Source organism: Thunnus maccoyii, chromosome 9, assembly GCF_910596095.1.
Source record: "Thunnus maccoyii chromosome 9, fThuMac1.1, whole genome shotgun sequence".
In the NCBI taxonomy this organism is placed as follows: Eukaryota; Metazoa; Chordata; class Actinopteri; order Scombriformes; family Scombridae; genus Thunnus; species Thunnus maccoyii.
The window spans coordinates 2,156,013-2,180,877 of NC_056541.1; the positions used below are offsets into that span (position 1 = coordinate 2,156,013).

A 24,865-nucleotide genomic window follows, 5' to 3' on the forward strand; every position below is an offset into this window, starting at 1 on the left:
CCTCCAGCTGTTTATAGAGAACAGATCTAGACATCAGACCGTAATCTAGATTAGAGAGTACAGAAAGTTTACTTCAAACGTCTGATCAGACTAATGAGTTACTATTTGATCAGAGCGTTCCTGATGTAACACACATGTTAATATTTCTCAACATAAACACAGAAACACACAGCGGTGATACAGAGTGGAGCCTCTTCCCTCACAGATGATCTTCGGTCGAGTTACAGACACACAAACCGACAACAGACCAGTTTCATTTTGTCATCACAGTCAACGGCGGACTGGAGGTTAATTACAGGGTCGTTATACTGCGTCAGACGTGCTCTTCAGAAAACCTCCTGCTGCAGCTTCCCGATAATGTTTCTGTTAATGAGACATCCACCGTTCACACCCACTTCCAGTTTTAACTTATTTTTTTTACTCGTTAGCTCTCTCGTTACATTCCTGAGAACCATTTCAGTCACTTTAAATGTCAACAACTACGAACGTCTTCCAAACTCTATGATGCTTATCACTCTGCCTTCAAGTGTCACTGTTTGGATCAACTATAAACACTTTTAAACAGGATATATCATTCACATTTCCAGCCTCTATATTTATATTCTGGAGCTTTACTGGAATATCTTCACATGATTTCCAGTTAAAACCTCCTTATTTATCTTCTACTGGTCCTTTATGCAGCCCCTCAGTTCAGCCTCTGTCTGAAACAGGCTGTTTTAGCTCCTGTCTCTTTAAGATGAGCCCACTCTGTTCTGATTGGTCAGCTTTCAGGAAGCTTCCTCCGGCTCCGGAGGCTACGTAAACAAACTATAGTAGCAGGATTTCACTTCTTTTTCTCCTTCTTTACTCCAAATGTCAACTTCTCAAATCCATCCGTACATGTTGGAGCTGAACAACACATGGAAACACCTTAGCAACCACCTTAGCAAACAAGGCTACAGAATGGACGGAGCATGTGCGACATCCGACGTCAGCTTAGACGGCGAGGTAGAAGAAAACGTCGTCGACGAAGCGTTAAGAGCAGGTAAAGCCCTGAGTTTTGACTTGCAGGCAGCATTTCTACATAAGTTCACCTCAGGATCTGGAACTTTGACCACGTTTAACGTTCCGACATCAGAACAAGACACGTTTTGTCATCTTCACCACTGAAAGTGACGCTCAGCCGAAGCTTTTCTACACTCAGCTTTGATCATAAGAAAGAGACAGTTAGAGTCAGTTTATTTTAATGTTTAGATGCATATATGCAGAAGAAGAAATGCTGCTCAGCAACACTGGCAGGATGATGAGGACAAAACACAGGAGAGGAGAGTAAAGATCCACATATGATTGGGTTTATTTCAGCCGATACAGATCTGACTAATCAAACATTGATAATAGATCATTTTCTCCTTTCGTTCAGGCAGTAATGCCGACCGTCAGCCTGTCAGCTGTAATTTATTCTGTCGTTTAGCGGCTCTTCATTCGTTAATTCATCCATTTACTCGGTCGAGTCTCTGAGTCAGACCGAGCAGCAGCTGAAACGATGACATCATCCATCCATGGAGTGAAAGATGCAGCAGAGGAGACGAGGGGAGGAGGAGGAGGAGGAGGAGGAGGGGTGGGGGTGTTGCCTCGGTGATATCACTACCATTACAGGATTGGCTGGGGGCAACGGTGATGTCACACATCTCCAAGCTGCTCTCCTGAGCTTTGAACTAGAGGCTGGTGTTCAGAGAGAGAGAGAGAGAGAGAGAGAGAAAAGAGAGACACACACACGGAGAGAAAGTTGCGTCGTTTTTTTGTTGTTTTTTTTTTTTGAAACGTCGGAGAGACGGCTGCTGATGTCGGATAGATGCAGAGAAACATGTTCCTGCAGGATGTTAGATGAGTCTCCAGAGGTGAAAATGTAAAAAAAGGTGCAGCAGAAGAAGAGATCCTGCAGGTTTAATCCATCAGAACAGAGAGAAGAAGAAGAAGAAGAAGAGCTGAGTGAGGAGGATGAAGCCCGGACCTGTTTCCTTCCAGATGACGTCAGTTTTTTTTTTTTTTTTGTCCGGGCGCTCGGCTGTAGGAGGGAGACCACGAGAAACGATGAGCTGAGCTGAGCCGCGTTCCGTCTCACCTCTGAAGCTTCGCGGAGGCGGGTGAAGGTTCCCGAGGCCGACATGGAGCGAGAGGAAGGCGGCAGGGCCGAGGCCGAGCCGCCGAGAGGACGAGACAACAAGATCCTCTGCTACATTAACATGCAGAGTCCAGGTAGGACCTCGGACCTGAACCCCGGAGCTGTTAGGCTGCGTTCACACGTAAATCCGGCAATGCGGCACTGCCCGGTGCCCGCAGGAGGGGGGGGGGGGGGGGGTTGTGTGGAGGTGTTGGCATTTCCCTACGTGGTTTGTGTGACGTCATGTTGTGAACTTTAACCCCTGACCCGGGCTTTTTTTTTCCCTCCGTTTCCTGTCTGCGGAGCCAAACGACGGACACAAGCTGAAGGAAGCAGCTGTTGTTATTTTGCAGCGCAGACGTTCTTCTTCCCGTGGACGTCTTCAGTCTGATCGCCGGCTCACGTGATTGGTCAGCGTGACTCCGTGTTAGTTGATCCTGGTTCAAGTTCTTGCCGGACGAAACCAACATTTGGATTTGGTGTGAATGCAACACGGCCGCTGCAGGTTTCCTCTAGAAGCTTTCAAACCTAAATTTAATCATTTCAAGTGTTTTTTTTGTTATAAAATCTTGTCAGGTGGAAACCGTTGAATCTTGAGTCGACGCACCGAAACGTCTCTGAGAAGCTGCTCAGAGGACGACGGTCTGGTTACCCGCACGTCTCAACGACGCTGCGCGTCGAACGAGCTGATTGGTCGGTCCAACATCCTGTCTGGAAGCTTCCTCTGTTTCTGGGCGTCGTTACATTTTAGCATCGTAACGTCACAAGTGATGTTTAGTCGAGCAGAAGCTTTTTGCTCAGTTCTCGAAGCAGAGTCTGAGCCTTATTATTGTTGTTATTATTATTATTATTATTATTATTATTATTATTATTATTATTATTCTCAGGATAAGCCATCAGTTTGCATGTGTGTTTTTATTAAAGCCTGCTTTAACAGATCGATATCAGCTAAAATAAAGCCGATGACCTGATCCTGTCATTACTCTACTGCGTCTACAGTGTGATTTTCACACTTAAACACCAGTAAAAAGATAATCTGGTTAAACAGGTGGGAATGACTCACGTTATTAAAGAGAATCAGTGTAGAACAGCTTCAGTCAGCAGCACTGAGCGTCATCTGTGGTTAGAACGATGACGAACATATCAGCCTCCACTGATCAACTTTCATTCTGAGTAACTCGATGACAGAATGGAAGTTCGGTTTGCACGTCTTGTAAAGATCATCTGTGAGGGAAGACGCTCCGCTCTGCTGTGTACGATGGTGAACGCCGAGTCTCCCAACAAGACGCCTGTTTGTGTTTGTTGGGATTCGAAATCTTGTCCGTCAAACGGTTCATGTTCTCATCTGTTAAAGTTCTGTCTCCTGTTTAACAGCCGTTTGTTTACAGACTGAAATAGATTTCTGTTTCTTGCTTCCTCCTACGTTTTCTTTACAATGTGGTTTTGCTAGACGTGACTCTGCTTCTAGTCATGTACAAGCACACACACACACACACACACACACACACACACACACACACACACACACACACACTCATCTACAACGACTGTATTTCATTAAGACTACATGTGAGTGAGTTTCCTGGTCTAGAAGGATCCAGTCTTCATATCACATCATATTTCTGGTCTTATTGTGAAGGTTTAAACGTTTGTCCTGCAGAAACAAAAAGAGGGAATAATTCACTAAAACAAGTGTAACTGAGGAAGATGAAGATGAAGCCTCAAATTATGTGAAGCAGTTATTTTGTACTCAGGAATCTTTGTTTATATCTGTGTTTTTCTCCCCACATGAACTTTATCATAATAACAACAAAAAATTTTTGATTAGGATCCCTGAAATAAGTGTTATAATAACAATAAAGTAATGAAAGAGTTGAGACATTTTACAGCAAATCCAACAGTAAACACTGTTAAATGTAACAGAATTACAGCTGTAAACAAAATACAACAAATTAAATTAAAGTCAATATAAGAAATTTAAGAGTCAAATATATTGATCTTAAATGTATCAATCAAATATATTGATAAGCATCCTTCACATTTTAAAAACAGACACTGATCTATAATAAAGTTCATTAAATGAAAAGTCTTTCAGGGTTCTGAGTGGAACTTTTTACAGTGTAAATCAGCCCGTCGGCGCCACCTGGTGGATAAAAGTCTCTTTTTTTTTAAAATGAGCTCAAACACACATGAACTGTTATTGATATCAGTCACTCCTCTTCCTCTTCATCATTTATCTCTCAAGTTAAAATCAACTTCCAGAATCATTGTGTCAAGAATTAAAAAAAAAACTATTGTTTTTTAATATGACTGATTTGTTCAATAAAATGATCTTGTTAAAACCTTTAAAACAACATTTCCTGCTTTATATAAATAACTGAAAGTTTTATTCCAACAACAAACAATAAAACAACTGAACAAAACAAACAAGTTCTAACTTATTTAATATCTGTGGATCAAATCCTTAATTCATTTCAACCATAATTCAGTTTCCTTGTCAAAACTTTTTATTCATTTACATAAAACAGGTTCAAACAGCTGATGAGCTGGTTGGTTTTAGCTCTTAATGTGGACGAACAGCGTTTGTTTGTTTGTTTGTTTGTTTGTTTTTAGCTGCTTCATGTAGACGTGGTCCGAGTGACGGAGGACTTTTAAATGAGTCTTTTCTCTCTTCCAGCTTTACCTCCTAAACCGGTGAAGCCGGCGACTCCGGCACCTTCCAGTAGTTTCAACAACAGTATGGCTCTGCAGGACGCCGAGTGGTACTGGGGAGACATTTCCAGGTAACACACACACACACACACACACACACACACACACAGATATATCCAAACTAAAACTAAACAACCAAGGAAATGAACAGAAACATGTAAAAACTACAAAAATTATTGTAGTCAACACATTTTCACATTTTTGTGTTTTTGTAGAGAGGAGGTGAACGAGAAGCTGAGAGACACAGCTGACGGTACGTTTCTGGTCCGAGACGCCTCCACGAAGATGCACGGAGATTACACTCTGACTCTGAGGTAAAACATCACATCACACCTTTTACTGAATCACAACCAGACTCCTTCACAACCAGACTCCTTGACAACCAGACTCCTTCACAACCAGACTCCTTCACAACCAGACTCCTTCACAACCAGACTCCTTCACAACCAGACTCCTTCACAACCAGACTCCTTCACAACCAGACTCCTTCACAACCAGACTCCTTCACAACCAGACCCCTTCACCTGGAGGACGTGTTCATAAAAGACGTCCTCTCCCTGAGGAGTAGTTCATTTGTCAGGGATGATGTAACATGAACCAGACGTGTTGTATAAAGGGCTACTGAAAAATAGTCATAACATATTGTTATAAATACATTAATTAAATAAAGCTCATAATAAAAAAAACAACAGTATTTACATCACATAACAATCAATTAACATGTGTTGCACATGTGTATGTTCCCTGATTGATGGCAACGATGTATTTATGTGTGGAGTCATGAAATATTGACTTATTTTCTATTTCAAACCTATTTAGTCTCAGTTCATATGATCAGTTTTGGAAATCTGCCGTTCGCTGTGTGTTCATTTTGGTGTCTGATGTTGTTTTAGTCCTCTGACAGGAAGGTTTGTAGTTTTATCTTAGTGTTTGTTTGTGTTTGTTTTTTTAGGACAAACCAGACTAACTGCTTCAGATGACTTTATTTACAGGAAAATCTTTAGTTTTTCATTTTTAATCTTTAATATCGTTCTTTGCTTCGGTCTGCAGGAAAGGAGGCAACAACAAACTGATCAAGATTTTCCACCGGGAGGGGAAGTACGGCTTCTCCGACCCTCTGACCTTCAGCTCGGTGGTGGAGCTGATCAACCATTACCGCCACGAGTCTCTGGCCCAGTACAACCCCAAACTGGACGTCAAGCTGCTCTACCCGGTGTCCAAACACCAGCAGGTCTGTTAGACGTGTGTGTGTAAGACCGTCAGCTGGTTCCCAGCGCTGAATTCAGTGATCTGATTGGACGTGTTGTTGTTGTTGTTGTTGTTGTTGTTGTTCAGGACCAGGTGGTGAAGGAGGACAGTATTGAAGCTGTGGGGAAGAAGCTGCACGAGTATCACCTGCAGTACCAGGAGAAGAACCGAGAGTACGACAGACTGTATGAAGAGTACACCAGAACCTCACAGGTACTGTGATTTCTGTGTTCTCAGGGTTTATTTTTACTGCAACGCGTCGACCAATCAGACGCTCCAGCACTGAACCCTGATTAATATCTGATTAACCTGCAAACCTATTTATTACTCTAATGGACTTCCTGGATTGCAAAAATAATAATTATAATAACAAAAATTGATTCGCTTAAAAAATAAATAAATAAAAATGAATATTAGGGAAATGAAACATGTTGAAAAATCTACTAAAATCTGTCAGAAAATCTTATTTTTACAGGTATTTTGTATAAAATTTTTTATCTTGCATACATATATTATACATTTTTAATATATATATATATTAAATTTAGTTTTTGATGTATTTAATAAACATTAAACATTATAATATATATAATGATAAAATTGTATTCAAAGATCATTTTGGCCTAAATAAGCGTATAATAAGATTTTCTGACAGCAAATTTCTCTGCTGTTTATTATCTCATCACGTTCACCTGTTTCCTTTCCTTCCCCTCTTGTGCCTTCTATCTTTCCTCTCTTCCTCCTCCTCTTCCTCCTCCTCTTCCTCCTCCTCTTCCTCTTCGTCCCTCAGGAGATCCAGATGAAGCGGACGGCCATCGAGGCGTTCAACGAGACCATAAAGATCTTCGAGGAGCAGTGTCAGACTCAGGAGCGCTTCAGCAAAGAGTACATCGAGAAGTTCCGCCGAGAGGGCAACGACAAGGAGATCCAGAGGTAGGCTGTCGCCGTGGCAACCACAACACTGACCTTTTAATAAAAAAAAAAAATAAAAAAATGCAGAAAGGAGCCCTGGTTGCCATGACTACGGGAGCTTGCAGGAAGAAACCACCTGCTGGTAAATTTAGTCTGAAGCTTCAAGAAAGTGCAAACCTCCGAATGAATCACGTTTAAACCAAAAACAGGTGTTTCTACTTTCTCTAGACAGAAGAAATCAATCATTAAACAGGAGTTTAAAGACTTCACTGCATCTGATCAGTACTGACACCGACAAACTGGCTTTAAAGGACGAATGAATTTGGTCCAAATTGCTTCAGAATCAGAAAGAAAACCAGAAATATCGAGTTGATGTAAGACAACCAGCAACCTGAACACAAACAGAAGATGAATAAAACAGGCGGAGGTTTGTTTCTGTCTGAACAGAATATAAATCATAGTTTTCTCTCTTTTTTAAAGGATCATGGAGAACTACGACAAGCTGAAGTCTCGGATCAGCGAGATCGTGGACAGTAAATGTCACCTGGAGGTCGACCTGAAGAAACAAGCCGCCGACTACCGAGAGATCGACAAGAAGATGAACAGCATCAAACCAGACCTGATCCAGCTCCGCAAGACCAGGGACCAGTACCTGATGTACGACGACACACTCGGAGACACACACACACACACACACACACATCCAATCAGAGCTGTGTGGTGCAACATGAACTAACGACACCTGTGTGTGTTTGTGTTTCAGGTGGTTGACCCAGAAGGGAGTCCGTCAGAGGAAGCTGAACGAGTGGCTCGGTCTGAAGAACGAAACCACAGAGGAGTAAGTCACAGTGTAGAAATACTCTGCAGTATTAACATCGACTTATACTTAAAAGTACCAAAAGTACTCATTACACAGAATGAACAATATGTTCCTGGAGGGCTTAATTAATACAAATCAATTAGTTCTTTGGTCTATAAAATGGTGAAACGGCCGCTAACGTGTCGTCACCTGCGTCTCCCGTCCTCAGCGAGTACAGCATGGTGGACGACGAGGAAGACCTTCCTCATCACGACGAGCGTCTGTGGCGTCTGGGAAACATCAACCGCCTTCAGGCCGAGTCGCTGCTGCGCGGGAAGAGAGACGGAACCTTCCTGGTCCGAGACAGCAGCAAGCCGGGCTGCTACGCCTGCTCCGTGGTGTAAGACTCACCTGTTTACCTGTTTACCTGTTTATCTGTCTGTTTATCTGTTTACCTGTCTGTCAGCTGAGCTATCCTGCAGTTATGTTATGTTGCATTCACTGACATGGGGAAAATGTTGTAAATATGAGTCTTTCTTAATTCTTAGAACATTTTCACAGAACTCAGGAGCTCATGAAAAGTTTATTTAAAGGATTCGGCTGCGATTTTCTATATTTTAAAGACTAATAACAGTGATAAGATAGTAACTCACCACTGAGCATGTGCAGGAACACGGTTCTGTTTACAGCAGAACTTCTTGACTTTGTGCTTCAGTCTGTCTGTAATCCCGTCTGACCTCCGTCTCTCCTCTCTGTCTCTCTCAGGGTGGACGGCGAGGTGAAGCACTGCGTCATCAACAAGACGACCTCCGGCTTCGGTTTCGCAGAGCCCTACAACCTGTACGGCTCTCTGAAGGAGCTGGTGCTGCACTACCAGCACACCTCGCTGGTCCAACACAACGACTCGCTCAACGTCACGCTGGCGTTCCCCGTCTACAGCCAGCAGAGACGGTGACCCGCCCGGTTCACCCCCGCTTCACGCCGCCTCCACCGTAGACCAGCAGCAGACCTCGTTTACACACTCGACCCCCCCCCCCAAAAAAAACCAAACCAGACGGTCTGACTGACCGCCAGATGACGGAGGGGGGGCGGGGAGACATTCAGCTCTCCTCACAGACCAGTACCTGACCACATGACGCGTTTCACTTCCTGTTTGGAGCTCCGTGTGATGTCATTCTCCACAAAAGATCAGGAGTCGCAGCTGCAGTTTAACTCTGGACGACGATAAACAAACCTGTTGCTTCATGGGATTCAATTAGTGTCGTCATAACTGAACAAAATCTCCCAAAAATCAAACAAAACAAACTTTAAGTGAATAAAAATCAATAGAAACCAAAAAAATATAAATATAATATAAATCTATACAAGAGTGAAACATTTGATTACAATATTTTTGCTGCTTTGCTGCTTAATCTTTGTTTCAACGAGTTGGTTTGGAGAAATAATAACCACTTGTTAAATGTACCTGTCCCATCAAAAGTAACTGGCCAATGGGGACGCAGCCCTGTCAGACAGACACGCCCACACGAGAGCTTTGTGTCAGAAACTGAAAAATTTAGCAGTGAAACTGGAAAAAAGTGAAAAATGAAACCGATCAGTTCAAAAAGTGAAAATATTGTCATCAATGTTTCACTCTTGTACTGTTGGTTTCCTTTTCTTGGGAGATTCTGTTCAATTAATTTGACACAAATTTAATCCCATAGTGCTTCAGATCACAGTGTTTAAACGTATCACTTCTGCTCATCATAACCATGTGAAGTACAACAGTTTCATACAACAGTATTATCCGGTACACTGCTAAAGGACTACATGTTGTTACATTCTGTAGGAAAAAAAGACTTCAACACTCGCAAAAATTCATTTGGTTTTCATTCATTTCCTGTGAGGAGGAACAGCAGCAGCAGCAGCTTAGATGGACTGGAGACGAGGAGCAGTATATAAACCAGTTCACACCGGTTCACTCCCTGCAGACATGCAGGTAAAACATAGTCGAGTTACGGAGCCGATATGCTGCTCCAGCTTAACCGTCATCAGGAACCAGGAGGTCACACTTCAGGTCGGGATCACATGAGAAACCTCGTCTTCTTTTTCAGGCAGCTGTGAGCGTCGACGATTTAAAACGTTTAACAGACGTTAACGATGTCCTGCTCCGTTACTTTTTACGTCTGCAACTAACTTTCATTATTAATCTGCTCGTTATTTTCTCAATTTATCATTTTGTCTATAAAATGTCAGAAAACAGTGAAAATGCCTCAAAGATTACGTTTTTTAAAAGTCTTATTTTGTCCGACGATAACGATCACAGCATCACATTTGAGAAGCTAAATCCAGCAAATATTTGATCTTTTTTGCTTAAATTTTTGCTGTTTGTCAACAGATGAATCAATAGTTTAATTATTACTGCAGATATGATGCCTGCGTTTCAGTAACGACACCAAAACTGACCTTTTTTTCATACTCGATGAGGAATATTGACTTTTTTCTACAAAAACTTTTTGTTTTCTTTGAACAAATGGAGCAAAATGATGATTTAAAACAGGAACTATTTGATAGAGAGCTCTCATACTGTCTTTGAGTTATGAGACTTTTGCTTCCTTTAAATGGTTTTCTGTTATATTTCCAACTTGTACACTAATTTCTTTCATTACTATTATGTAACGTTCGTGTGTCGGTGCAGAGTTTAGACGTTTCAGGCTCGTTCAGAGATGTGTCCCATGTGATCACGACCTCGGTGTGAGTCAGACACGGCAGTCAGTTGGGGTGTAACGGTACACAAAATCAACGGTTCGGTACATTATCAGCAGAGAAGAAGAAGAAAAAAGAAAGATAGAATTGAACAGTTTAGTTGTGCTGCAGTGGGAGAAGAAAACAACCTTTCTGTTTTAAGGCAGTCAGAACACCTGCTGACAGCTGTTCTGTGCTGATTACTGGTCGATCAGAGCTGCTGCTCGTCGCAGTAAGTGGATTATAAAGTTATTTTGACAGTAACTGTTTGGGTCACAGAGCGAACTGAACCGAGGACAGAACCCAACATCCCGTTCAGGACGAATACACGTACCGTTACACCCGATCATGTCCGTCTGTGGAGGAACGAGGTACTGAACTGTCGAACCTTTCCGTAAACTCCCTCGCTGTGTGACGACAGGGAGGTCAGAGGTCAGAGCTGGTCTGGACTGAAGTTCAGCGGGGAGAGCTGAACTGAACTGAGCTCGTCTGGTTTAATAAGGAAAAAAAAAGAAAAAAAAAAAGAGCGGACTCCTCTTTTAACCGTGACACTGAACTGATCCAGTACACGTCAACAGAACAGAAACTAAAGACTGTAGACTGATGATGATGATGACAATGATGATGTCAAATGGCGGACAATCCAGAGAGAGAGAGACTTTTCTTGCTAACACTGTGAGTGACTCCGAATGAGGTTTAAAATGAGGGCGAATCGACTGACCCGCATTTCATATCAGGAGAGGAAAAAAAGCAGAAACCTGCATCCCGACCTCATCCAAAGACCCCCCGATCCCCACCCCACCCGACCCCAACCCCGACCCCGACCCCCCCCCGTCAGCAGTGTTTTCTGAGTTCTTATTTCTTCAGGTTGGCTGTTTTTTGTTTTGGACTTCTGGGAGAGTGTCGTTTAATTTTTGCAGAGGACGATTCTTCACTTCTTTCATTTCAATAAACGTCTCGTCAGCACAAGTCCAGGATACTCAAAGGTTTACTGGTGCTGAATCAAAACTGTGAGACTTTCTTCTTGGAAAGACGAGAACTGGATCTCAGTCTGACTTTGGAATCCGAACATTTCTGGATTTATTCTGAAAGGACTTTCAAGAGCTACATGAACTTTTGTGGGCAAAGCCTGTAAACATCCGTGAAGACACTCAACTGGTGTAAAACGATAAAAACCTGAATCACAATTTTTGTCTTTATAGATTTTTTTTTTTCTTTATTTTTTTTCCTTTTTGTGCATTGAGACACTTCTTTGAAGAGAAGCCAGGTACAGGACATGAAACTCTGCAAAGGGTTTGAGGGAGTCCCGACTGTTACATCCGTCTGGGAACTTCCTCAATTTTGCAACCAAGTATTTTCCCTCTTAGTTCGGTTTGAAAATCGACACGTATCGCAAAAATGTTTGGAAATGTCCTTAAATTTTTTGAAGCTTTTATTATTTTTTTTCCAAATATTGTCTGAAACACCAAACTTTTCTGCTGGTGGAGGAATAAATTAATACATTTAGGTTATTCCACAAAAGCCCTGTTTTCTTCATCCTAACTAGTGAACACATTAGAACCAAATCTGTAATTGTAAGACAATAAGTCGTCATGAAAAGGTCATTCACTGTTAATTATCAATTCTGATTTAATTAAACATCTGGTTTTATTATCTAACAGCCTTTTATACTGCGAGACAATGGTCTCTATTTAGTTCAAATTATCCAAATAATCTGAAGATGAAAAGACAAATTATTTATCCACAGACATTTCCTTTTCTACAGACATTGTACTTTTATTAATGGTTATAATCTGTGTGTGTGTGCGTGTGTGTGTGTGTGTGTGTGTCAGTCATTCATTCCTAGCTTCAGTTTGTGTCATGTAGACATTTTTATATTTGAGATTTCTGCACTGACGATCACATTTAAGAGGAATAAATGAGTTCAACATCTTTAGTTGAAATGAAACAGACTCCCTGCAGCTCGTTCCACGACGGCTGCAGCCAACAATTATTTTCAAGTTGTTTTTTTTTTTCACTATTTGCTGAATCTATAAAATGACAGTAAATGGTGAAAAATGCTCATCAGTTTCCCAGAGGCCAAAGTCACTTCTTCAAATGTTGTTTTGTTCAACCAACAACCCAAAACACAAAGTCAAAGGAGTTTCTTCTTGACATTTGACTTTAACAATTAATGTTGCAGATAAATACACTTTCTCTCAACTGAGCAGTTGTCCCATCGACTTTCTCAGCTCTGCATTTGACAGTTTAGATCCTTTTTTTTGTGAGCCTTGTCCCAGTTTTGGATCAAAAAGAAAATGCTGAAATCGAGATACAACTTGTGAAACTGTGTCCAAAGTCAACAGCTGAAGAAATGTTTGTAGAGCTGCAACGATTAATTGATTAGTTGCCAACTATTACATTAATCGCCAACTATTTTGATGATCAACTTTTTTTGTAAGAAAAAAATGTCCAAATTCTCTGATTGGAGCTTAGCTGTAGCTCTGTATGTTTCGTTGACGGACCATATTAAACGCGTCTTCTAAGTTTAAAGTGAAATTTGTTTGTACAAAACAACACAAAAGCATCCAACTCCCCCCAAAAAATAGTTCCATAGAGTAACAATACAGTACATGAACACAACACTAACACTAGGTTAAGTTTGCTTTACGATTACCAAATAATTAACTAAATTCATTGATACTTTGTTGAAGCCAATAAATTCTTTAAAACGCTGATGAAATGAACTATAATGGGCCTAACGCTGAGCCCTGAGGAACACCACAAGTAGGTTTAAACACCTACTTTGTGGTTTTATGTTTTACTCCAGTTTGATAATTCTCTGACTCGAAAGATAATCAGTACAGAAGTCTCAAAAATAGATGATTTGCGTGAGGAAAAACAAACTGGGGCTCTGTCATTCCAGTTTTAAAATCATTTTTTGGTTTATAGAAAAAAAAAACCTTCAGGCTCATTGTGACTGAAGAGTTTTCCTTTTATTTATTTTCTGACAGATTTCTTTTCTGGCCTAAAAGCACATTACGAGTAAAGACATGTCATCCCAAGCTACAGTATTCCCTGTGACAGTTTGTAGTTTTTTTGATACTGATATCTGATTATTCCTGAAGTTGTGGAATAATTTCAGGCACTATTTTGTTTTTTCAATGGACAAAATTTCACACTTTTTTTGGTTTAATGATGCAAAATTGTTGGCCCAAAAATATTTATTTTATGCCCAAATAAATTCCATTTCCAGACATTATTTGTCCATTTTGGGTTGAAAATTAAAGTTCTTTAAAGTTTCTCCATATTTGAAGGCACATGAGAAACTCGTTATTATTTTGGTTGTTTTCACCTAAAAGGAAAAGCTTTTTATAAGATGTAATAATACATTTTATTCTTAGCATCATTAGTTTCAGTTTTGGGCCAGACATCCTGTTTTTAAAAGATGAGAAATCTCAGTTTGGAGAGTCTCTCAACCAAAACCTTTAAAAATATCTTCAGACTTAACCACCAAATCCTCGTCCTGGAGAACTCAAGTCTTCTTTTGGTGATCTGTTAGTTTCCAAATGTCAACACTGAGCTCATTATATTTTCATAACCTTACTGTAAGTCTGAGCACTCATAACCTATAACCTGTTCCTCTACAACCTGGTGATGAAATATGTTGGAGGTTTTGTGCTTTTTCTCAGTTTAATTGGAAATCCATCTTTATTCCATCAACACTGTATTTTCTGTATCAGAAATAGTTTTTTTTGTTTTTCTTTCCTTCTCCTCTATTTGCTTCTCACTCATGCTGTTCATGTCAGAATCGAGGACAATAAAGCACCAGGATCTTGAAACTGTCAATGTTTTGTTATGTGTCATTTATTTGCTTGGAATTCAACAGAGACTGACCTTTAAACCTCTGTAGTCTTTACTTTAAACAACAGTATATTCTCATTATTCATTATTCAATATATTTGGTAAAATGAAACGTTTTTCAGCCTTTTTTCATTCACCATTTTTGATTTAAAGGCATAAAATATTGTTACACAAAGAAAAACGTACTGTTGTTTATGAAATGTGTAGAATGCAAACTTTAATTTGTCCATGTGGGAGCTTATAGCCGCACAGGAGACCATAAGGTGGATTTAGGGCTGAGTATGTGCTGGGAAAAGGCAGAAATAATGATTAAAATAGTTATTACTGATGGTAAACAAGTGGCAAACCCACTAGCAGACAAATGTCCCTTTGAAAGAGATTCAGAATGTCTTAATCATCTCAAGTTATACAAAAAACAGCAAAGGAACATCATATACTGTCTTTTAGTGGGTGTTACCAATAATGGTGTTATCAGTATATTTATTTTATCCACTATTTAGATAAGGTCACCGATTTTGATAGCTGCTAACAAAAATGTATAATGGTCAGGCTACATTTGATTTTTCAAAATGGCGCCGTTAAAAATATGCCGAATTAGATTCTGGAGCGTCTTTTTTCTCTGATTTCTTGGCGGATTTATGGACATTAACTGGTCGTGAACATCGGAGATGATAACATCGCTGGGAAGTGTGAGTCGCATTGAATTTAAGTGAGTTAACTGAGTTCTGACCCTGAGAAGGAGTACGATGGGAACATTTGCAGTAGCTAAAATTCCTCATCAGGTCACAGAATCTGATGGGTGACAGAATTTTGTGTAACACCGGGCTCGTTTTGTTTGTGCTGTAAAAAGCCTCTCAGACATCCTTGACACGTAATTACTTTGTGTTACCCATTTGTCGGTTTATTTAACAAAACAGACAAATGTAACACTAATGTAGAAGTCACCGACGGGGGTTGGTTGAACAATGAACATACACCGACGGTTGGACCGGGTAAAGGACAGAAGATGGCGCCAACTTCGTCCTCTGTGTTTTACATTAATGGCGGACATGGAGAAGAAGCAGCAGTAAGAAGCAGCAGCGCTATTTCACGTCAAGATTAAAGGTAAGAAGTTGAAATCAGCATGTTTTTAAAAGTTTTCTTGATGGTAATCACATTCGAGTCAGCAATATATATTATAGCCATCTGTTCTTCTGCATTTTGTCTAATTTTGCCCGAGATAATTCATAAATTAAACAAGTTAATGTACAAAAATCAATATCAATAATGACAGCTAACGCTAATAATATTATTCATGATCAGTTAATCTTCTGATTACTTTACCTATTCATAGTTTTGACGACAAAATGTCAGAAAATAGTGCAAGATGCTAATTATATTTGCTAAAATTCCAAGTTCAAGTTCCTCGTTTTATCAACGGTCCAAGATCCAAAGATTATTAGCTACTATTAGACAATGAAAAACAGCAAATCCTCAGATTGGAGAAGCTGAAATCAAAGAATGTTTGGCATTTTTGCTTCAATCAAATAATTGACGATTCATTTTCTGTTGATCAGCTAATTGGTTAATAAGAGAATTAGCTTGGCTCTAGTAATGTTATTCTTGAAGTTAACATGATTAGCTAGCAGACAGTTAGCTAGCAGACAGTTAGCCAGTTACCCAACAGCTAGGGCTGCAACTAATGACTATTTTCATTATTGCTGTCTATTATTTAGCCTTCTCGATTAATCAATTAGTTGTTAAATGTCAGAAAATTGTGGAAAATGTCAATCATTGTTCCCCAAATGTTAAGTATCTTGTTTTGTCCACAACCCAAAGATATTCAGTTTACTGTCATAGAGGACTAAAGAAACCAGAAAATATTCATATTTGAGAAGCTGTAAACAGAGAACATGGACGTTTTTTTCTTAATTGATTTTCAAAATAGATGTTGATTAATTTAGGCCTAATAGTTGAAAAATAATTGATTAATCAACTAAAGTGTTATGAAATAACTTGAAATTGAATTAGGCCTATTAAAAAATCATGTGTATCACAATGTTTTAGCAATTGGTATCAGCAGCATATGCAGCAAAGCTAGTTTTTTGCTAATTGTGCCTAGCTAGGTAGTTAGCTAGCTTGCTAGTCAGCTAACATCTAGCTAGGTAGAAGCTACAACTAACCTAACTAGCTTTCTTAACTAAACTGCAGTTATGAATATGGTTAAAATGGAGTTTATTTTGATAAATATGAGCTCTTCCTTGAGTAAGAGATTTTATAGCCTAGGTCTAAATTTTATTTTTAAAAATGTTCTCCCTGTTTTTGGTAGTACTTGTTTGTGTCTGTAATTTAACATTTTTGGCTGTACAAAATGAGTTATTAAATAACTTTTGAAATGTTATTATTGGTGGTCATGTGTACACCTCAAAGTTTTGCAGATGAAATTAAAGAATTCATTAGGCCATCAGTGTCCCTTGCCACTGCCAGCCCAAAGATAAAAATGGATGGACTTCAGATGAAAAGGTAGGATTGAAAAGGCACGTTGATGTACTCCAGTTTGTGGTGATATTTTCATAGCGGACGTCTACCAAAACCAGCCACGGTTATGTTCCATTTACGTTTTTTCTACCACATGGACATCACAGAGATAATTACAAGACTGTTTTCCTACATGGAACTATACTGTATAAGGTAAGTATGTTAAACTTTAACACAAATAGCTCTGATTATTTAAAACTAGTAAACAGCAGCTTATAGCTACTAACAGTAACAGTGCACCTCACTTTCCAGTTTTCTTGCGATATTGCACATTTTAGGCCTAAATATTATTAGCTGATGTTGATTTATGATTAGTGACCACCTCTGGGGAACTGTGGCATACATGTTTGTGTTGGTAGCACTTATTTCAGGTGAAGATGCACATTTCCAGATATCAAGTAGAGACCAACATAATGTTAACTTAAAAAGTACAGTTAAATCTTTTCTTTGTGCAGGTGACAAAGGTACCCAATGTATGGGACTTCACCTGTGGCTGGCCATAATTCTTGTTAGTGTTGGGAGTAATGTGACATAGAGTATATATTTTTTATTTAATTGGAATAAGGTACTCTAATAAAGAAAAAACAACATCCAGGCCCTTAGAGTCAACCAAACAGAAGAGGCAGGAATCTGAGACACATGTCTAAAAACCTGGACAAATAAAACCAAAGCTAGTATATCTGCACATTGGTAAATAATAAAATGATCATTTTGTGATTTGTGTGAACCAACTCTATAAACGTAGCAGTCTTTTGTGATGTAAGATTCAATTGTTTTTGCTTTCACATTCAGTAGGGGAACCGAAACATTCAGGCTGTTTTGTCAGTGTTGATCCATCTCCCTGAAGCACATGCAAATATGGTGGAATTGAAGAGGCTGAACAGAAGGACAAAAGCTCCGGAAAAAGCTAGTAAGTGAACCGTGATTTTGGAATATTTGTTGCCAGACAAATTAATTTGTTGCCTTATCTGTTGATCATTAAATGAGTTGTGGTTTTTCAAAGTTGGATGCCAAACGGATGCCAGTATGCTTAATCGGAACTCGTTAAAAGGGTTGTCACCTCTGCTGTCCTACTGCCCAGGTAGGACGCTCTCTCCCCCTCTCACCGCGCTGTCTACCTCTCCACATCTGCCGGCAGCCAATGGGATTACACAGCTGCTGCTACTGTACGCCGCACAGTAGCTACTGCACACCGACAGGAAGTATTAGTGTACCAGAGAAGATCACAGAGCCAAAAACATCCCTTGTTGGAGTCTTTGAAGTCGCGTGTGTTCATATACGCAGTAATTAGGCCACACTGGTTTGTTAATGAGTGGTGTTGTGTGACAGTCACTATGTTGGTAATGGGTAATTTTGCATAAGGTGACTTGACAAAGTTAACTCCGTAGCGATTAGCATAACGTCACTGTTTGCTACATTGTTGCTGTGTTGTTTGTTATCAAGCACAGTTATATTGTTCAGACTACAGACTACTGTGACTGTAATCATTCGTGTGATACTGTCGCCATATTCAGTTATTGTTCTTATTATTACTATTATGTTTATTATCCAAGTTACGTAGCAGACAGGTGAAGGTGTAATTCATTCAGCTGAGGTGTAGCTTATATGTGATGCCTAGCCCTAGGATGATGAAGGAACATAATTGTACACAATGCAAACGTCACTATTTAAGTCCAGCAGAGGGCCCTGTTGACTCTGAAATGTTAAGTGTCCATGCTCTAATACAGTGTGGAGGTGGATTTATTATGTTTATTAGTATTTGATCATTTGTATTTGTTGCTATATGTACATCATGGTACTAGATGATTATTCTTATTTATCCTTTGTCAGAACCACATGTAAACTTCAACCAAAGATATGTGCTGATGGTAGCAAAGCCAAATAAACGTTCTGAACTTCAGTGGCATCCGCCTGTGTTTCTGATCGGACACCTTGCAGTGGGACAGCAAGTTGAACCACTTTGAGAGAGAGAAGCGGGGCATTCTTATTAAGCCACAGAACAGAACTTCTTGTTGGATCATTGAAAAGCTTCAGAAACCTCCTGCCCTCCCACACCTTTCCAACATCAGACTTGGAGGTGCTGTGTCAGATCATTCCTGTAACTTTTCTGAAAAGGACAATCTGAACATTCATGCCTACTTGACCCTGTGATTGGTCAACTGTGAGCAGGTGAAAAAGCAAAGTTTGAACTTTTTGTACTACAAAGCTCAGTACAGTTAAGTGTTCGGACAGCAGTTCATTCAAACATTTTTTGTTCCGGCATAACCCGGCCCGTAGAGACTCTCTACTGTATTATTGATGTCATGGGCTGCCACAAATGTCATTACAACCACCTCCATCAATTACTTACTGTACAGTATTCATGTTAGCTCTTTGTATAGGATTTGGACTACCGCAAATCAGTTTTAATTTCTCTTACACATAAGTTGCTGTTTGTTTCTAAGTCCTGCTGTTGCTTATGTGAAAGATGGATCTAAATAACCTGCTTAGATATGACCCATCAGAAGTTTGAATCTGAGCTGACACATCTTGCTCTGTCTCTGTGTCTCTGGTTGAACCCATGTCGTCAGGTCTGAGGTCGGTCTCATTAATCACATCACAGCCATGAATACCACCACAACATTTACTGCAACCACCCGGCCTTTTCTGTGGAAAATTTACAGAGCTTTTGCAAAATTTTGTGAGACCTGTGTAGTTTTTGTCTCCCTGCAAGTGAACTTTTATTTTAGTTAGTGAGGTAAAGCAATTCTTAAAAAAAATAAATCTTTACACACAAATAATATGAACAACTTTATTTGCAAGAATAAATCATAAAGGATTCTTAATATGAATGTAACACTTTTAGTTTGATATGATGAAACATTTGAATACAGTAACAGTTAAATGAATTTGGTTACATTTAAAATATGACATTTAAATCAAAACACAATATGTGGGTATTATAAGATTTAAATAAAGCAGAAATTAATTAATTGATAAAGTATACATTTCTTTTGCTTTAATTCAAAACACAAAGCCAGTTTCCTTTGTTTTTTAAGAAGTTCTGGAGGTATAGATACTGGGACTGGATCACGTTTTAAAGCTGCGGCTGCTGCACAGCTGCACCTTTGTTTGTTTTAGTAATATTGACTAACAGAAGGTTTCTCTGAGTGAAAATATAACAGGATTTCTGTTTACATAATGGATGAAGGTTAAGCTCAGTTAGTTATATGAATTGAATTTGGCAGTGGGGTGGGTCGCGTGTCATTCCCTGCCTCTTTGTGTGTAAGATACCAAGATGGAAAAACATGGATGTTGGCAGTTAAGTATTTGGCTGCTTATGAGCCCAATAAATCTTAACCGTACAATTTTAACCAGTATGCTGATTGTTTTAAAGACATGCCATTTTAACAATTCAAGATCGTACAGTCTTGTGTCAGTTATGTTTACTGTTGACTGAGTAGACAATCTGTTTATTAATGTCATAAAACAGGGTTTAAGAAAAAATACCCAGCCTCAAGGCAAATCCTGTCTAATATTCAAATGCAGGGTTAGCATCAGAAGACCATAAATAGCTGCCAAGATTGGCTTTTTATAAAAACACGCATGTTTTAATCTCTTCTGCCCAGCTGTAATAATACACTATATAAAATATTCCAGCTCAAAACCCTGCTGTGAAAGTGGAAAAGGACTTTACAGCCAAATAAAACTTTTAGTCACATCTACTTTCTCAAGGGAAAATTTAAAGTTGCTCTCACAGCTGTCTTTTTAGAGAAAGGACATGAGCGCAATAATTTCAATAAAGGTTAAGAAATACAAGCCTCAAAACCTTGAACAACACAAAACTTCCTGTACTTAAATCCACTCAGTTGTTCTTGCCACAACACATCCCTCTATAAATAAAACAGCAACCCATATCATGTTCAACCTACAGGTTGAGCCTAGACGTTATGCCACTCAAACAACTGTGATAATGGATAATTGGGGTAATAATAAAATGTTTACCTTTGTTTAGATCTACAAATAACTTTTTTGATAGTTGGTGTAATGGTGAAATTTAACTAAATGTCAAAGACAAATTTTCTCAATCACAAAATTGTCACTGAATTTTGCCACTACCACAATACAATGGAATCGAATGAAATTCATTTGTGATACTTAAAGCATCAAGAATGCATTCCAGTTCTTGAGGATAACCCACAGCACTCACTGACAATAGCTTTCAATAAAAAAAGTGTTAAGAGTCAGTAGAAAGTACATTTGATGGTGTCAGAAGTATTTCTTTGGCCTTATAAGGCTTCAATTTAAAGCTGTTTCAGAGAGAAAGACTGTGTCTTTTATCTCTACAATGACAGTGATGAGTCCAATGTTATAGCATAACATTGGACATCTTTATGTGTCCAAACTATGACAGATGAAGAAAATGTTCTTCACCATCCAATTGATTTATTATTTTCTGTGATCCAATTCAGACACCATGCCCGTAACTAGAAAACATCAACTGTTTTGATCTGCCATGAGCTTTCACCATTCCTCCATACTATGTTAGCATATGATCAAAGTAACATAAACAATAAATGATTAAAAACTGCAAATGATAAGGGAATGGAAATGAAATGACCAGGAATGAAATTTCAGAGATTCAAGAGGAAATTTCATCCACAGAAATCTACATTCAATCAGCCATCATGGAAACTGACTCGGCATCAACATTTGTTTCTGTTTCGTCCTGTGTCTTTTGTTGTTGTGCCCCTTTAGTTGATTTTCTAAACATTAATAATATAATGAAAACACAGAGGAAGAGGGCAAGACTGATGCAGATAACACAAATTATGACTAATGACCAAACCCGTTCCTTCTCTCTTAACTGACACTCTTGTAGCAGCCGGTCCACTGACACCTCCACCTCTCTGAAAACCACCATCAAATGACCACATTCAGTTTCATCACTGATCCAGCCTTGCAGTGCAATCTTTACAGTAGTTTGGTTTAGTCCAAAGAAAGTCAGGAGAACTCTGCCGGATAAATGTTGGCAGTCAAATACTGATGTTGACTTTGAGTTTAAATACAAGACATCTGTGGCATTGTCCTTAGCACAGTTGTCAATGGTGACTGTGTCATGGTGGAAAGCCAACATATAAATGTCACTTCCATCGCCCCCGACCAGGTAATCTCCACCACTGGACACCAAGATATCGTTGCCGTCCGAACCTTTGAGAAGGGAACTTTCATAACCAGACACCAAGATATCAGAGTAGATGGTGCCGATCACAGTCTCTACGTCCTTCAACACGTCCCCCTCAGCATCAGCATAGCGGCCCTGTCCAGTCAACAGGTTGACATAAACCCCTTTACCCTTCTCATGATCACCCCGGTACAGGACAGTGTCTCTGCCAGGACCTCCATCCACTAGATCCGCCCCTGGTCCAGGAATGAAGACGTCCCAGCCAGAGTTTCCCATCATAGTGTCATTTCCATCCTCGCCATAAAGAGTGTCATCTCCCAAGCCACCAATCAGGATGTCAGCTCCATTCCCTCCAATCAGTGTGTCATCTCCTTCACCCCCATCCAAGGCGTCATCCTTCCAGCCACCAATCAGAGCATTGTTCTGATCATTACCTAGTATGTCATTGGACTGGGACGGACAGCCTTGCACTGTATGGACCTTTGACAAATTTCTCTGCGAACTGAGATCCAAACGACAATCAATCTGTGATTGTTTCAGAGTCACTTTGAAAGCTTCGATCTTAAAGAGGGGGACATCTCCAGTTGAGTTTAGTGATTTCAATTTAAAATGCACTCCGTCAGAGCTCTGAAAGTCTATGTGCTGATGTTGGTAGCCATTATTGTAGTTTAGAAGACTGAATGTTAATTGCTCCCCCATTGTTGTAATCGTCACATTCAGATCATCTGTTGATGAGTCCAGTGCAACTTGGCTACCATCGAGGAAATCTATATCAACTAACACAGTATCAATGTACTGATCTTCTGCAACATTATCAATCATTAAGTTGTTTCCATATCCACGTTTGATGACGTAAGTGTCTTTTCCTTCACCTCCAAACATCAGCGCACCCCCAGTATAAGGATCGAGCACATTTCCTTTGCTGTTCCCAACCATGATGTCGAAACCCGAGGAGCCGTACATTTCTTTCACTGAATCAGAATTATTCATCATCATCACTTTGCCTTGGAAGTCGCAGAAGAGTCTCTCTGGCGATTTTTTGCTTCTATATCTGTAACACTCATCAGCATTAAAGTCTTCTGTGTTAATTGCAATAATTGACTGTTTCTGAAAATGTGTTTGGAGTGACTTAAGTGGTTCAGGATTCTGGTTTCTGTAATCAACAGTTAAGGGAAACATCAAAGACTTGCTGCAGCTGCTGAGGTTGGACATCAGTCCAGCTGTTATTCCATCACTGGTTCTGATCTGCAGGTGCTGATAACTCTTTGAATCAAACCAGTTCTGTAAAATAACATCTTTTCTTCCATACAGCAAAATGCTGATGTTCTGTCCTTCACAAGTACATGCTATGTGCTCATATTTTTCTTTCAGGAAGAGAACATCCATAGTTTGATCTGGTGATTGATTGTTGATGGTTTTCACTCCTTGGCCTGGTGTGATGACATACCAGTCCTCTCCTTCTCTACCCTGAATGAAATCATTTCCTCCTCTTGGAGTGAATATATTGCGTTCTTTGTTCCCTCTGATGACATCATTAAACTCTGACCCGTGGACCTCCGTTACACTGTGGAGAGCCTCGTCCTCCTGAAGGTCCACCACCAGAGCAGATGGGGAGTTGCTGTAGTCAATGCTGTGACTTCTTATGCACTTGGCGAAAGGATCATTCTGCAGGCAGTCAGTCTTGTTATCTGAGATTGTGAAAGTGACCAGATCTTTTGTGATGACAAACAAGTGTCTGTCTTCTTGTGATCTGAACCAGTTCACTAAAGTCACATGGACTGCTGTATCATCACGGAGAGCATTCAGAACGACATTGTTACCTTCCACCCTGACTTTAAATGTGTCAAGATTTGCTTCTACTATAGCCAGATCTGTTGTATTGTCTCTGGAGTAATTTTCAATCAATACTGAAGATTGTTTTAAGGGTTTTACCATATATATGTCCTCTCCTTCACCACCAATCAAACAATCTTGACCTCCTCCTCCATCTATCAGATTCTTCTCTCCATTTCCAATCAGCACATCATCATACCGAGACCCTAAAATGTTTGTAACTGTATGTAAAAGCGGCTGTGATGTGTTCACAGTTTCACCATGTGTCTTAAACATCTTGTTAATTCCTCTGGCCACCAGCTGAACAGAAGAAACCACAGTGGAGGAAATCTCAAACAAGACTCCATCTCCTGACATCATGTTCATATGACGATATGTTTCCCCTAAAAACCAGTTTTGTATGGTCACAGTATGGCTGTCCTCATACATTAACACAACATCATTCCCAGATTTAGACACAGAAATGTGACTGTAATCAACACTGAAATGAAGAGTGTCAAGTGCTTTGGAGGGATCGTGGTTGTTAATTATGGTTTTCCCTCCGTTTTCAGGAATAATATATGTGTCTTTTCCAACAGAGCCTTCAACATAACTTCTCTGTGGACCGAGGAAGAATATGTCATCACCTGGTTCACCATAAAGCTTGTAATAGTAACTTAACATGACTTCAATCACATGTTGGTCCTGTGCTTTCTGTGCTGCAAAAAAACGATTAGAATCTCTGTTCCCTTTGTATTTCCCATATCTTGAATAGGATAGAGCCTCATAACCTGAAACCACATTCACAGAGCCGGCTGGTATGAATATGAGTACTTTTTTCTGTAGAGTCTTATACTGTAATCTATGTGACTCTCCCAGGCCAAGAATTATATTGTTGCTTCCTTGTGTATCAATGTTCCAACATCTCTTCCCAAAACTCTCATCACTAGATACAAAATAATCCATGCAGAACTCAGACTGACCCTGATCAGCG

General features: G+C 39.7%; 1 protein-coding gene and 1 long non-coding RNA gene across 9 annotated transcripts in view; both read left to right on the forward strand.

Moving 5' to 3' along the window:
- The window catches only part of LOC121903384 (phosphatidylinositol 3-kinase regulatory subunit alpha-like), a 25,696-nt gene extending 11,333 nt beyond the window's left edge, over positions 1-14,363 (forward strand). Inside the window, exons 9-17 of the mRNA XM_042420354.1 lie at positions 4,818-4,923; positions 5,068-5,166; positions 5,903-6,083; positions 6,188-6,313; positions 6,891-7,033; positions 7,493-7,669; positions 7,776-7,850; positions 8,041-8,211; positions 8,577-14,363. Coding sequence (XP_042276288.1) covers positions 4,818-4,923; positions 5,068-5,166; positions 5,903-6,083; positions 6,188-6,313; positions 6,891-7,033; positions 7,493-7,669; positions 7,776-7,850; positions 8,041-8,211; positions 8,577-8,766 — 1,268 coding nt within the window. The 3' untranslated portion in view covers positions 8,767-14,363. The remainder of the gene's footprint in view (positions 1-4,817; positions 4,924-5,067; positions 5,167-5,902; positions 6,084-6,187; positions 6,314-6,890; positions 7,034-7,492; positions 7,670-7,775; positions 7,851-8,040; positions 8,212-8,576) is intronic.
- A 422-nt stretch (positions 14,364-14,785) lies between these two features.
- Positions 14,786-19,004, forward strand: LOC121903428. Of its 8 annotated transcripts, none has more exons than XR_006098033.1 (3): positions 14,786-15,087; positions 15,296-17,805; positions 17,977-19,004. It is a non-coding gene; the product is annotated as an uncharacterized LOC121903428 (long non-coding RNA). The 8 variants fall into 8 exon arrangements; XR_006098036.1 differs by having other exon boundaries at positions 15,317-17,805; XR_006098034.1 differs by having other exon boundaries at positions 14,786-15,067.
- Positions 19,005-24,865: the final 5,861 nt, after the last annotated feature.